Below are 14551 nucleotides of genomic sequence, written 5' to 3' on the forward strand. Positions count from 1 at the left end.
CTAAAGGAAAAGGAAAGCTTCATCCCACAAGTTGCTCTGGGAGGAAGCAAGGAGACATCGTAAGTAGATCATTTCCTGCAGCAGCGCAGGAAAGCACGACTGTTCCTTACCCAGCCAAAGCAGTACCACAGGGAAACACAGCGGCCTCATGACCAGAGCACAAGGCAGCAACAGGGGAGCGTTATGAGCAGATCTCATACCTGAGGAATAGGAAAGTGTGTTGCATACTGGATGTGCCGAGGCTGGTCATACAGGGATGCTAGCATTCCTTCCACAGACTTATCCTTCAGTAGTGGCTTTGCTTCCTTTTCAGGATCTGGTTTCTCAGGGGAAGGGCTGGCTTTAGATTCACAATGCATTGGAGGAGAAAACATCTAGGGAGACAAAAGAACAAGAAAAGGTAGCTAGGGAATATGGTCCTGCAACACTGAAGACTGCCGAAGGAAGGTACATCTGCTCATGCCTAAAAAAGGGCAGGATGAGGGTGGGTTGGAGAAACATCCAGTTCTTAGGGCAATGACCAAGGCAACGTGCTAAGACACTATTCCCACTTCTGCTTCTGGTCCGTGTTGTATGTTGAGTTAACAACAACAGGAAATAAATAACCACAACTTCAGAGTTTGGGAACAACCACCTCCACAGAACAAGCAAGGATCCTGGGAAAGCCATGGGAAAGCCACACAGCTCTGCACATCACATCTGTCTAATGTACCTTGGAAAGGCCAGAAATGGCTGCAGGAATGTAGGTACTCAGGGATTTTTCAACCACCACAAGTTATTTTTATTACTAAGTGCTTCAAAGCATTCTGCAACCATGAACTATGCCTGCAAAAGAAGAACTGTAAAACTGAAGAAGTACTGAAGGCCACGCAGTATGATGACAGCAGAACAGTATCCTCTCCCAGGTCATCAAGAAAACCCCTGCCAACACTAACTAGTCACTCTCAGTCTCCTGGTTTTATCATGCTCATCCATTTCCCACCCACTTCCAAGCAGCCCATTTCCTACCCTGCCCAAACATTGGGCTGCCAGTGGCCAGAGCATAAGAGATCCCAGGAATGACTGGATCTTACTCTACTCTGATGGACTCCAAACGGCATAAACAGGTTATATAGACCTTTTTGCAGTGTCAGCTGCCTTACAACCTAGCCACTTCCAGCATACTGGCTCTGCAGTACAGAGGGGAAAAAAAAATACTGAAAATTGATTCTGTTTTGCCTCAAACCACAACAGGGAGTACTCACACAAAAGCAAGGCACGTGCTGTCCCTGGTCCCACTGCAACATGCTGACCTACTTACTGAGGAGCAGGTAGAAAACACAGGAACATACCGAAAAGTCTGTCTTCTCCATGTCATCAAAGAGCATGCTGGAGTTGTGGTCGATGTCCATGGGCTCAGAAAGACCTGTGTCCTGGGAACAGAGCGAGCAGCTTTACACATCTCAGTGATGCACCAGGGAACAAGAGAATATTTGTTTAGTACAGTACTCCATGTCCACGTGGGACAGCGATAGCAATGCGCCAACACACCCATGGTGCCTGGCAAGTTGGGAGGCTAATACACTGCAAATATCATGGACAGGCCTCACACAGCAGCTCCTCATGATATGCTGCTCTGAGCAGCGCAAGATTTTCCTGCCTACACCTTTACACTCTGCAGGTCCTTTCCAGCCTTCTACTTTTCAAACTGAAACACTAGGGAAATAGGCTGGGTGGGGGAAGGAGAAGCATGAGTCACTGGTACACCCTCCAGCAGGGAATAGCAAGGAGGCTCCCAAGATGGTAAAAATGGGCAAGCACAACAGAGGGACATGCAGAGGAGGTGGTGCTTGTGCTCTCACCTCTAGCTTGATGCCACTGCTTCCCTCTGTCTCCTTCCTGTCATGATCCTCAGCAGGGTCATCGAAGGGCGAGGGCGGGCGAGGCCCATGAGAATCCATGGCAAGATCACCTCGGGAGATGAGTGTGCACATGTAGATGTTGTGAGAGAAGACATCATGTCGGATTAGCTCACAGAACAGCAGCACCAGGTTAAAGAACTCCACCTTCTCATTTTCCTTCCCAGGATCAGCTGAAAGGACAGCACAGACAGTCAGGGCTACCAGAATTCTTCTGCAGCACTCTGAGCAACACCAGCCACCTAACCTAGGGCTAGAGAAAGCGTTTCCAGAGATTTCAACATAGTAAGTGACTGATACACAGTTCTGAGATTACAGCAGGGACTAAAAGCAAAAAGCCCAGATTCAACAGGTGGCAATTAAGTAAGTCACAAACTCTCCAGTTAAGTCTCACAGACCGGATGCAAAGGACTTTAGCGTGGAAGTGTCATTGCTGGATGCACAGTTGGCTGAATCATACAGAGTGGTACCCTGTCCCCCTTAATCTGTTTGCAGTGAGAGACTACTCCAGAGCTTTATCACTTACTATTTAGAAACCTCCTTCTATTTCTCAGACTGAATTAATTCCTGATTAGGCTATAGCAATTTATTCTTGGTCAACACTCTGTTAACAGAAGTGCTTCCACCTTATCTTTCTGTCATCTGGCCCTCCAGGCTGCTTTCCCTGCCTCTCCCAGGTATGCTCTGAATGGCAAGGAAGCGAGAGAGAGAATTTAGATACATCCAAGGTCTACACACAAAAGAATAGCACACAGATTCAAAGTTCGCAGGAGAGGAAAAGCTAGAAACCAGGAGACCTTAAGTTCTTATTACATACTTAGCATAGGAGCTTGAGTGTCAAGGAACTGCATAAGGACATCCTGAAAGACAGGAGCGCTGGCTGCTGAGAGAGAGCCTGAAGAGATGGAGCCCTTCTCATCCACGACTTCAGAGTCCCCACATCTCTGGAGAAACAGAAAAAAGTACCAACTGCTGTCACAGAGGAGAAACTCATTATCCACAAAACCCAAAAAGAAGTCTTCAATCCAATATTCCTGTCTTACACTTATAGGAAAGCCACCACACAGGTTTCTGTAAACTACTTCAGAGTCTCCAAGTTTAACAGTACTTCTGCACTGCAATCACCTGTCTTCAAACGTATCCAAGAAATGGGATACACACCATCCCACAGGCTCATTTATGACCTACTTTGGGTTAGATGGAGCAAATGCCATAATTAACAGCACCAGTGTTAAGAGGCATTGTGCTGATCAGCCTTTGCCTTTGGTGGAGTAGTTAGATAACCCGAGCTAGGTAACGTCTGCTCTCCTTTACTGCTGCTGGCCTTCCAGGAACAAGGACTTACCTCAGCCTCTATCTCTGCTTGACGCTTCTCCAGGAGTTTGGCCACAACCATAGCCCTGTGGCGTCCAGAGCGTTTATAGCTGACAGCCCACTCGCACAGCAAGGCCACCACTGCATCGTCATCTGGGGAGATCTGTTGAGATACATATACTACAGTGAGAACCTGAGCCAAAGAGAAAAGGTGAGCAGTCCTAAGGCCTCAGGTTGGATAGAACAGCGAGTCATCTTCTGCTGAAGACTCCTACCACTCCCCTTTTCCTACCACAGAGGACAGATGTGAAGCTAAAGCCCTCCTGCTTTGACTTCACATTGCAACATGAGGTGATCCACAGCCCTTGACAGATCTCCAGGCTGGCTTTGCTTCAGAAAATCATCTCTCTTCCAGCAGCCCATCTATGGAGTGCTGATCTTAGCAAAGAGTGAAACATGGCTTCTCAACAGCATTATACAAAGTATGCAAACTACCAAACTACTGAATCTGCAGCCTGGTTGTATTGGTTGCACTATGGTCCTACACGTCACAAATATGTCACCTCCCAGGCTAAGAGGAACTTGAACTGTGAGCTCCCAGACTCCCAGGAAGCAGCTGCCAGCCCAGAATTTGACAAGGTTAGCATTTACTTCTCTCAAACACATAACATGTCTTTATCATAAATCTGATATCCAGACTGATGTCTTCCATCAGGAGACTCTCCTCAGCTAGCTGTGCGGACTCTCAGGCTTACATAGACTTGTTAGCGTAGACTTTCTAGAGCACAGAGCCCCCCCCGCCCCTCATTCTCACTTTAGCACCTCCCCAACTTAAGGCTGCATGAAATCCTTTTCAATGGAGATCGCATCTCTTGGCCAAAGGCCACTACCTAGTCAGCTCTCTGTGGACACAGCCCAGTAACTGTGGAATATAAACAAGAACATAGCACATCCGAGACCAGGGCCCAGCAGCAAAGTCCCAAGGCACCTCATGACTGTCTTTGGTTGGACCCAGCCCAAATATCCTGTTATACAAGGAATCCAAAGAGTTGCTGAAGTCAGATCTTTCAAAGCTGTGACTGTCCAGAACTTCTAAAGTGTGCAAGACACGGCCAATAGTGAAACCTAGAAGAGAACAGAGAAGAAAAATGCCTATTTTGCAATTGGTACAACAGACCACGGAGCAAAAGCTTCTGTGAGCACACCGCTCAGGAGACTGCCTAAGGAAAGCTGTACCAGACAGGCAAGAGTCCACCTAAGCTTAGTAGCCTCTCACAGCAGATGTTTGGGGAAAGTATCAGAACATGGCACTTATACAAGAATATTGCGCTCTGGTACACATTTCCAGCTTCCAGTAACAGAAACTCCCCTACACCTGGGAAACAGCCTCATGCAAGATTTTGTACCAGAAAGAAAAAAAAAGCCATTTGTTTTTTTTTCACTGCTGACAGTAAACGCCAATGGCAACAAGCAGGAAAAATCAAAGAAAATAGCTGGATGGGAAGTTTCTCAGGGTAACACATGGAACAGGGGGAGAGAAACTTCAACCTACAACAAGTTACCTGCTGTGGTTTCCTGGCACTTGTCAAATGACCAGCGAACCTCCACAGCCTGGCCACGTTCCTTTATCTGCTGCTCAATTTCACGCAGCTTTGCTCGAACCTAAAAACAATGGACTTGTGTAAATATACAAAAGGATGCCTTAGAAGAAAAGAAAATCCTGACAGAGCTAAGATACAGCTATTATCCTGGAGTGCAAAAGCTCCCTTTTTTGAAGGCTGCTCACCTGCTGTGTAAAAGCTGAATTCCCTCCTGGCATGGGCAAGTTGGATGGGGCTATAGGCAGGTGGTCCAATGGGGAGCCAGTCTTTATCCTGCTATCGGTCAGTGAGTAATGCCACACAAGGGCACTTGGGCAACACAAAATTATACTCTGCAACAGATAGAAGAGTCATTATCATTGAGCAAATCAAGGTAAAAACAATTAAGTTAGATTGCTTTCCACTGACGTAAGCACTCCTTTATCCTACTGCCCAGGCATTCATCATCCTGTACACATATTTACTGTTTGGATTTTTTTGTTCTAAGCTCTGAAAGAGTCTTCGGGCTAAAGACCATACTAGAGCAGGAGAGTAAACTAGTATTTTTGCCACACTGAGTTTTTTGCCCTAGGTATGCTAAGAAGCCAAGGCCAGAGTCCCACGTTGTCCAAAAGCAGTAACACGTTGCTGTAGAGCTCCCTGCTCTAAACAGAACTTATTTCCTACAGCTCACATCATCAATGCACAATCCAACCCTCATGGCCCAGGAGCAGCATTTACATCAGTGACATCAAGAGTAAAGTGTTAGAAGAAGCATGAGTCAACAGACCCAAACTCATTACGTTATATTATTTAATAATTACAAGGATGATTATAATAACAATACTATTATATACACATTTTCATTCTTTTATCGTCTTGTACAGACACCCACACAAACACAAAGCTTCACTGAACGATTCCTAGGATACACCCCTACAGCTTCTGGCTCACAAGGAGCCAGATGTTAAGCTAGACATCCAATGCTGTTTTAAACGCTCAAACCAAAGAATCCATCGTACCTCGAGAACATTTGAGCAAAGGTTAATTATGTACACTGTTAGAAATGCATCTCTTTCCAGCCTGACTTTACCCAGCTCCAACTTCCAGCCACTAGACCTTATTCAGCCTTAGCCTTATCTGCTATCTGCAGATCAGAAGATCCTGCAGGTCTATCAGAAGAGCTCTTCTGAAACATACTAAAAAAGATCAGACCATCATTAATCAATTTGAACCTCTTAAGCAGGCTGTGTTCAAACCCCAAATTTTTCAACCCTCCAATCAGCCAAGTCTTTGAGGTGTATGTGCTTGTGTATTTTTCCTAAAGTAAGCTCCCAAAGGACTTTAATGTTGAAAAAGACATGTTTTATCACACAGAATGTAGAAAAAAAAAACACTTTAAACTTTTTAAACTGAAAGTGACTGAGAAAGACTTAATAGGAATACAAAGGGGTTATTTATAACCCCCACATTGCTCTCTAGCCCCTGCAGACAGATCCTTACTTCCAGCTAACTGTACTCTAGGAATTTTCTTTCTACCCTGTTTGAGAGCTGGCTGGCTGCTTCTCAATCCTGTCAGGGCTCCTTGATCTCTAGTTTCTCTGTTGAGCTGCAGGTTCCCAAGCTCTGTGCTCTTTTCCTATCCATCTTCTGCTCCATCCTGCACTCTCCAGAATCTCCTCTGCTTTAACACACTCCTTTCCTCCCCTGAAAAGGGCAAATCTCCACTCCTCTTGCAGGAAACCACCTGACCTCGTCACAAAAAACACAACCATGAACACACATGCTGAACAGAACTCACCTATCTCCCTCTCACCCAAGGACAGTATGGACTGAGTCCCACAATGACACAACAGCATTTGCCCTTCAAACATCCACCAATAAGGCTTCAGCAACCTTGTCCTTTTACCACAAGGTAAGGTTTAATCAATTCCAAGTATAAAGACCATGAATTTAGTGTTATTCCTTTTCATAGCCTGTTGCCACTCATGAGGAGAGTGGTCTGCCTAAACCATTGAAGTTCTCCCCTAAAGAAGAGGGAGGGGTTGTTTTTTGTGTGTGCTGGTTGGTTGGTTTGGGTTTTTTTTTGTTCCATGGGGGTGGGTTTTTCTGATGGGAGGTTGTTTGTTTTTAAGAGTTCACAAAATTAGGAAGCATTCTTTCATTTCCGGCATAATTTCCTTTCCTAGTTGACATGTTACTGACATATATAATAGCTTTCTCATCCCCTTTTCTGCAAAGCTTTTCCAGCCATTTGAGGCACCTGTGAATAGAGCAAAAGGCTCCACTGCAACCCATTTTTCTGATGCCAGTCAGTCAAGGGCACTGCTACAGCACTGATGTTTGGTACAAAAGCTGTGTAACAATTCAGCAAAGACTTACCCTTTGACAATCACGGTTTAATATTTCTGTACTCGGCAAGTTGCCAACCCAGACCATAATGATTCTTCAAGTGATGGCACACAATATAAACTGTCCCTGTTGAGCCCACTATCACCAACCAGTACTCAAACCTACCTGGAGGATGCAGCTGAGCCCGTACACCACTGGCCGGTGCTGGGGGCACAGCAGTAAGTCACTGAAAGGGCTGGGAGGAGGATTCCCTGCAGCTGGCTGAGGGGTGGGAGTTGAGGGGAGAGCGTTCCCTGTCTGGGCAGACAGGATGTGGGGCGGGTGCCCCCCAGCACCATCCAGCTGCATAGCAAGCCTGCGGGTGCAGAAGTAGGCCAGACGTCTGGACAGGTACGCAGACTGCACAAACTCTCCAGAGTACTGCAGGGAGGGAAATGTCCTCGTTACAAGAAAGACAAGAGAAAGCCTTGAACCCCCCAAAGTAGTATAATGCATGGCACTGCCTTGTAGAGACAATCCCTTTTTACACCGAGCTCATTAGCATCATCAATCACCCACTGGCTACTAAGCATCAGAAAAACCCTTTACATGCTCTAGGGCAATGACTTTGTGTATCAAAATGTACCCACACCCAGCCTTCCCAGGGCTTCAAAGGTCTGTCCACAATCTGTTTTCACTGAATTTCACTGAATTTTTTTTAGAGTTGGAAGGGACCGTATAGATCATCTAGTCCAACTCCCCTGCTGAAGCAGGATTGCTTAGAGAATGCTACTCAGGACTGCATCCAGGCGGGTCTTGAAAATCTCCAAAGAAGGGGACTCCACAACCTCCCTGGGCAGCCTGTTCCAGGGCTCTGTCACCCTCACCGTGAAGAAGAGAAACAGAAAGAAAGAAAAGCAGTTTCCATGTGGTGGTGTGCTCTAAGCTATGACATGGGCAGGGGTTACCAAGTCCAGTGCAGGGAAACAGGGTAAAGGAGAAAGAAACAGAAGAGACCAGGACTAAAAAGGTTTCCTTGCATGAGCTAAGAACGACGCTCCCTAGTGTTCTCAGTGCAAAATAGCTCACCATCCCTTAGGCAATAGGAAGGGGACTGACAACAGCAGAAGCGCTCTCCTGAAGCGAGCCAGGTACATATTTCTCACCCGCAGCAGCAGGGGTAGGAGCATTTTCAGAAATTCGTCTTCTCCTGACCGTATCTTCTCAAAGCACTCGAGGACCCACGTCAGGAATTCATGCCGGTCCAGCATGCCATCCTGCACACAGATAAAGGCAGAGCAAACAGACAAAAGCTGAAGCAACATCCACTAAGGAAAGGCAGAGCAGCAGCTGCTTGCTTTCTAACATTGGAAATAAATCTAGAAGTTTGCACAGCTCTGTACTATCCCTGTTCTACTACGGAGCTCAAAACTGCATCCAGCCTTAGAAATCTATTCACAGGAAGAGAATATCATGAAAAAATAAATCACTTTGCATCCACTTCCCCTAGCCCTCATCTGCTACACCCCCACCCAGCAGCCCCCTCCAGCCCCTCACCTGGAACATGAACATAGCAAGTTTCTCGTTGTAGTCCCACTGCTTCAAAGCTTGTTCCACCTCCTGCGGCATTGGCCCAGAGGGTGAGCCACAGCCTTGCCCTGGGAGCTGCCTGTAGAACTCCGCGATTTTCTGTAGCTGCTCTGACAAGTACTTGGTGATGATCTGCGTCCATTCTGGAAAAGAGGAAACAGGTTAGCAACAAGTGCCGTGGTAAAAAGAAGCAGGAAAGAACCAGGCTGCCGCGCAGGTGGAAAGCCAAAAACGTTCGTGTCATTTGAAAAGGACAAAAAGACAAAGAAAGAAAAGTAAGTGCCACAATATTAGCTTTGCTTGTGGCCTGGGGGCAGGGAGGAAGAGGCATCCACACAAACATGGAACCAGGGGAAAGACTTCTCTGTTTGGGGGCAGGGTTACTTTGTACAAGAAAAGTTGGGAAGAAAGATTCCTCCACTGAAGTTGTTGAGCATCAGCAGGGAGAGACAAGAGGCTTTCCAGTGGGCAGCCTGGTTGAGCATCCTCAATAATCTTACAGACAGCAGAAACACTGGAAACGCTTCAACTCTGAACTTGTTCTTAATCTCTTTCAGGTAACACTGTAAAGCCATAATCAATGATTTTTTTTAAATAACTGTTTTCACTAAAACTGTACAAGACACAAACTCAACACACAAAGCGACAGCACGAGTACACTCCTCTGGGACAATGCAGACGGCAAAACCCAAGGTAACATGTGCAAGAACGTGGAAAAAAAACAACACAGGCTGAGCAGTAGGACAAACACTCAAAGGAACAGGAAAGTAAATGAAATGGATTAGTGAACAGCTCATCCTGGATGTCATCTCTAAGCATGTAGAAGAAAAAAGGGTCACCAGGAGTGGTCAGCATGGATTCACCAAGGGGAAATTATGCTTGACCAATCTGATAGCCTTCTACAATAGAATGACTGGCTGGGTGGATGAGGGGAGAGCAGTGGATGTTGTCCACCTGGACTTCAGCGAGGTTTTTGACATTGTCTCCTGTAACATCCTCATAAGTATACTCAGAAAGTGTGGCTTAGATGAGAGGACAGCGAGGTGGATGGCGAACGGGCTGAATGGCAGAGCTCAGAGGGTTATGATGACCTGTAACTAGTGGTGTTCCGCTGGGGTCACGCCTGGGTGCCATCTTGCTAAACATATTCATCGAGGACCTCGGTGAGGGGACCGAGTGTACCCTCAGCAAGTTTGCTGATGGCACAACACTGGGAGGGGTGGCTGACACTCCAGAAGGTTGTACTGCCATTCAGTGAGACCTGGACAGGCTGGAGAGCTGGGCAGAGAGGAACCTGATGACATTCAACAAGGGCAAGTGTAGGATCCTGCACCTGGGGAGGAATAACCCCCTGCACCAGGACAGGTTGGGGCTGACCTGCTGGAGAGCAGCTCTGAGGAGAAAGACCTGGGAGTCCTGGTGGACACCAGGATGACCATGAGCCAGCAATGTGCCCTTGTGGCCAAGAAGGCCAATGGTCTCTTGGGGTGCATCAAGAAGAGTGTGGCCAGCAGGTCAAGGGAGGTCATCCTGCCACTCTGCTCTGCCCTGGGGAGGCCCCATCTGGAGCACTGGGTCCAGTTCTGGGCTCCCCAGTTCCAGAAGGACAGGGAACTGCTGGAGAGGGTACAGTGGAGGCCATGAAGATGATAAGGGGACTAGAACATCTCTCTGATGAGGAAAGGCTTAGAGACTTGGGTCTGTTTAGTCTGGAGAAGAGAAGGCTGAGGGGGGGATCTGATCAATGCCTATAAATACTTAAAGGGTGGGTGTCAGGAGGATGGGGCCAGTCTTTTTTCAGTGGTGCCCAGTGACAGGACAAGAGGGAACGGGCACAAACTTAAACATAAGAAGTTCCACCTAAACATGAGGAAGAACTTCTTTCCTGTGAGGGTGGCAGAGCCCTGGAAGAGGCTGCCCAGAGAGGTGGTGGAGTCTCCTTCTCTGGAGACGTTCAAACCCCGCCTGGACACGTTCCTGTGCAACCTGCTCTGGGTGGACCTCCTCTGGCAGGGGGTTGGACAAGATGATCTCCAGAGGTCCCTTCCAACCCCTATAATTCTGTGAAATAAATACATCTAACTAACAACCCAATCAACCTCCAGAAACAGAGCCAAGAAGCCTGTGTAATCTTTATACCAAAGATAAACAAAAAGGAAAAAAAATATCCATGGACTTGCATTGCTAATACTGCTTTCGAAAGGAGTGTGGTCAGGACCCGTAGTCCCAGCCACACAAACCAGAAAACAGCCAGGGGAGCTCTCCTAGACTGCAGCAATCTCAAGCAGGCCAGGATGCAAAGGATGTTAGATATGGGATCCAGTAAGGCTTAAGAAAATTGGAAACACAAACGAGGAATAACATACGGGAATTCTCCGGGAAACATACTCGCTTAAGCAGCAGCTAATCAGTCACCGTTAAATTATAGCGTTTAAATAAGAAAAAAACCAGGTTGTACAGCGAAGGAGCACAGCAGAACTTAACGGGGAGGAAGAAGAGGTAGGCTCTCAGGAAGCATTTGTGGCTGCTGAGACTTACCTTTCAACAGTGCACTCTCACAGGTGGGCCCTGCTGTTTTAGACAGTTATGCGTGTCAGAGCACCAGGAGTTATCAGCAGGAGACAAGTTTATACGAATTTCTAGGCCACCTCTTACTCTTTAAGAGCAGGCCGAGAAGGAAACACCTAGGACAGACGAAACCACACAAAATGCTTACCAATGAAGGGATCGATGACATGACGCTTTTTCACCTTGGTTTCTGTGATGGCAGCATAATAGGCACAAGTCATTTTGATGAGCCAGGCCGCTCTCATTACTGGAACAGTGTATTTCGCCAAATAACCAAAGACCTCTTCCTTTTTGCTAAAAATGGGCACCTGTAACAGAATCGAGAGGGAGAATTGCAACTGAGGACTTAGATGGGAACTATTCCAAAGCAACCTCTGGTCAGAAGGCAACAGTACCAGAGCTGCATTTCAGTATAAACAGAAACAAAACAAATTGAAAAAAGACAGAAAACAGAATTACATCACTGTAAATCCATGCCCTGAATCCTGCAAACAGCTCTGAGGATATCCTCCAGAATGGATATAAACAGGTACAAAAGACGCAGGTAAGCACTGAGTGAGAAACACACTGAGTCTGCTATACAGACTGGGTGGGGTTTTTCCACAAGGCATGCTAGATTCTCGAGTTCCTTCTTTATAGGCCCACCCTGATAGAGAGTTAGCTCCCCTTATTATCGGGCTCGATAAAACGGCAGAGTAAGACCCTTCTTTCTTCTTCCGTACTCTACAGAAGTCAGTGCTACCAGGGAAATATCTAACCCTAAACCCCAGGGCACAGAAATCCTCTAGCCTGGCTGAGACTGAGCTGTAACATACTCTTCTAAGCTTTCAACCAGAAGCCTGTGTCACTGCAACAGAAGTCTGGCAAGTCCCTCAGCTGGTTATTTCCACTAACTCTCACTATGACTTTTGAGAACTTGAAAAACTCTCCGCAGTAGGACCAGTCCTAACCTAAACAACAGGCCAAAGGCAACAGTGACCAAATCGTATCATACACAAGCCAAAAGGCCAAGTTGAACACAACCTCCAAACAACAGGCGAGGGACCGGTTCTTTGAGTGGGGACAACTACAGCCAGTGCTCTACAAATCCGGGATACGCTCTTCAAGCGGAAAGCTTTAAGAGACGTAGAAACAAGAAACTTCTCCAAATAGAAAAAAAAACCTTCTACTATACAAACACTTGAGAAACAAGCCCAGATTAAATGCTCTGCTCTGCCAGGTAGCCTCTTCTGGAACATACCTTCTTAGCGAGATGAGTGAGGGGCTTAGTTCCAGCCAGATCTGTGAACCAGTTGTTTATGGCACTCTGAGAACGTGCTGTCACCAGCCAAAAGTTATCCTTCTGATTCACCTGGGGTTTCCGTCTTCCCGTGTCAGGCAGAGTATTGCATCGCAGCTTTTCTGCGATAATGCTGCTAAAATTTGAACTGATCTGGAAAAAAAAAAAAAAAAAAGGTGAATTGCATTTCACAAGTCAAAGATCAATTCTGTGCGCTTAAAATCTCATTTATCGCTCCTACCAGAAGTCTCACCAGTATCAACTTTTGAAACACAAAAATCCTGCTAATAATTTCCTTTGGTGTACTTGCAAAGAGGAATGCTCCTTGACAACTCATACAATAATCGAACAGGGACTCAAAATGAGACAGACACAACTTTTTATAAATCTTTGTCAAACCAGACTGAAGGCTTCTTGGACAGACATCAGCCAAACACAACAAAGCCACTGCGCTTATCGATTGCCTTCCATCCCAGGTTATTACTAGTCTTCTTGCCCAGGAAGCCAGGGAGTTAACGTCTTGATTTTCGAAATTGGAAAAATGGAGTTGAAGCCTGTTGTATAACTCCCATGTTTAAACTGCCAGATGTTTCAAGAAGTCTTACTTCTCTTCTAACATGGCCATAATGAAACCAAACCAGCAGGAAGAAGTTTCCCGTTTCTGGTATCTTAGTCTTATGCTTTAGTTCCAGAATATACGGAATTCTAGATGCTGGTTTAACAGAGACCACACCTACGGACCACAAGACATATGGAGCAAGCCAAGAACTTGCTCTCTCAGAGGCAGGACACAGTTCCAAAAGCATGCAGAACTTTGATTCTACAGGGACAGAGGGTCAGGTCCTAAAACACCCATCCTAAAGAAAAGGGTTTCCTGGTTCTAGACACGGGGAAGGAATGAGAGCCAGGACTGGCCAGGGCCCAGCCACCTGCCCGGTCGGGCAGCGGGCCCTGCCGCCCCCCACACTGTCCCACCGCTCTCACCTTCGCTGGGTTGAAATTGACATTTTTGGCACTGCCGTGCTCGTCCCCGGAGACCGCCGGCTGGTTATTGAAGCCTTGCTTGACGTTCAGAGCAGTCAGCTCATCCTGCGGGAGAAGGACGGTCACCAGGGCCCGGCGAGGCCCCCCCCACGCCAAAGGCCCACAGCCTCTGTCCCCGCCGGGGCAGCGCTGGGACGGGGCAGGGGAGGCCCCGGCGGGTCCCTGCCGCCTCCCCCAGGACCCCGCTACCAGGCAGCGCCCCAGCCGGGTGCCGGGGCACCGGAACCGCGCCACCTTCACCCCCGCCCAGCCCTCCCCTCCGAACCCAGGGACCCGGAGGGACGGGACCCTCAGGCCCAGCCGCCTCAGGGACGCCGGGTAACCCCGGGGCCTCCGCACGGCCAGCCCCGCACCTCCTTCTGCTTGGGGTCCTGCGGGTAGACGTCGGGCGGGCCGAGGCGCGGGCGCTTGAGCGGGCGGTGCTCGTAGCTGAGGACGCCGAAAGCCGCCATCCCAGGCCAACCGGCAGCCAGGGGCGGCCGGGCCACAACAAGGACCGCCGGGGCCGCCCGCGCATGCGCCCCGCGCCGGGGCCGCCCGAGCGCCGCGCCGCTGTCAGGGGCGGCGCCGAGGAGAGACGGAGAGCCCCGAAACCGGAACGGGGAAGGACGGAGAGAGCCGAGCGCTGCCGGGGAGGGCCGAGAGTCGCCGGAGAGAGACGAGCGCCGCCGGAGAGAGACGAGCGCCGCCGGAGAGGGCCGAGCGTCTCCGGAGAGAGACGAGTGTCTCCGGAGAGAGCCGAGCGTCGCCGGAGAGAGACGAGTGCTGCCGGAGAGGGCCGAGCGTTGTCGGAGAGGGACGAGCGCTGCCGAGAGGGCCGAGCGCCGCCGGAGAGGGCCGGGCGTCGCCGGAGAGAGCCGAGCGCTGCCGAGAGGGCCGAGCGCCGCCGCAGAGAGCGGCTGATGGATGGGGCGGCCCGGGGGGCGCGGCGCCCCCTGGCGGTGAGA

General features: G+C 48.6%; 1 protein-coding gene across 1 annotated transcript in view; it reads right to left on the reverse strand.

The window, feature by feature from the left end:
• Nucleotides 1-14056, reverse strand: part of MED12 (mediator complex subunit 12) — a 39411-nt gene extending 25355 nt beyond the window's left edge. Inside the window, exons 1-15 of the mRNA XM_074148344.1 lie at nucleotides 13958-14056; nucleotides 13545-13649; nucleotides 12522-12713; nucleotides 11430-11589; nucleotides 8681-8856; nucleotides 8290-8400; nucleotides 7310-7564; nucleotides 4999-5145; nucleotides 4775-4874; nucleotides 4201-4337; nucleotides 3244-3375; nucleotides 2716-2842; nucleotides 1842-2071; nucleotides 1332-1412; nucleotides 201-374 (exon numbers count right to left, since the gene is read on the reverse strand). Coding sequence (XP_074004445.1) covers nucleotides 201-374; nucleotides 1332-1412; nucleotides 1842-2071; nucleotides 2716-2842; nucleotides 3244-3375; nucleotides 4201-4337; nucleotides 4775-4874; nucleotides 4999-5145; nucleotides 7310-7564; nucleotides 8290-8400; nucleotides 8681-8856; nucleotides 11430-11589; nucleotides 12522-12713; nucleotides 13545-13649; nucleotides 13958-14056 — 2226 coding nt within the window. The remainder of the gene's footprint in view (nucleotides 1-200; nucleotides 375-1331; nucleotides 1413-1841; nucleotides 2072-2715; nucleotides 2843-3243; nucleotides 3376-4200; nucleotides 4338-4774; nucleotides 4875-4998; nucleotides 5146-7309; nucleotides 7565-8289; nucleotides 8401-8680; nucleotides 8857-11429; nucleotides 11590-12521; nucleotides 12714-13544; nucleotides 13650-13957) is intronic.
• Nucleotides 14057-14551: the final 495 nt, after the last annotated feature.

This window comes from Numenius arquata, chromosome 5, assembly GCF_964106895.1.
Source record: "Numenius arquata chromosome 5, bNumArq3.hap1.1, whole genome shotgun sequence".
Taxonomy (NCBI): Eukaryota; Metazoa; Chordata; class Aves; order Charadriiformes; family Scolopacidae; genus Numenius; species Numenius arquata.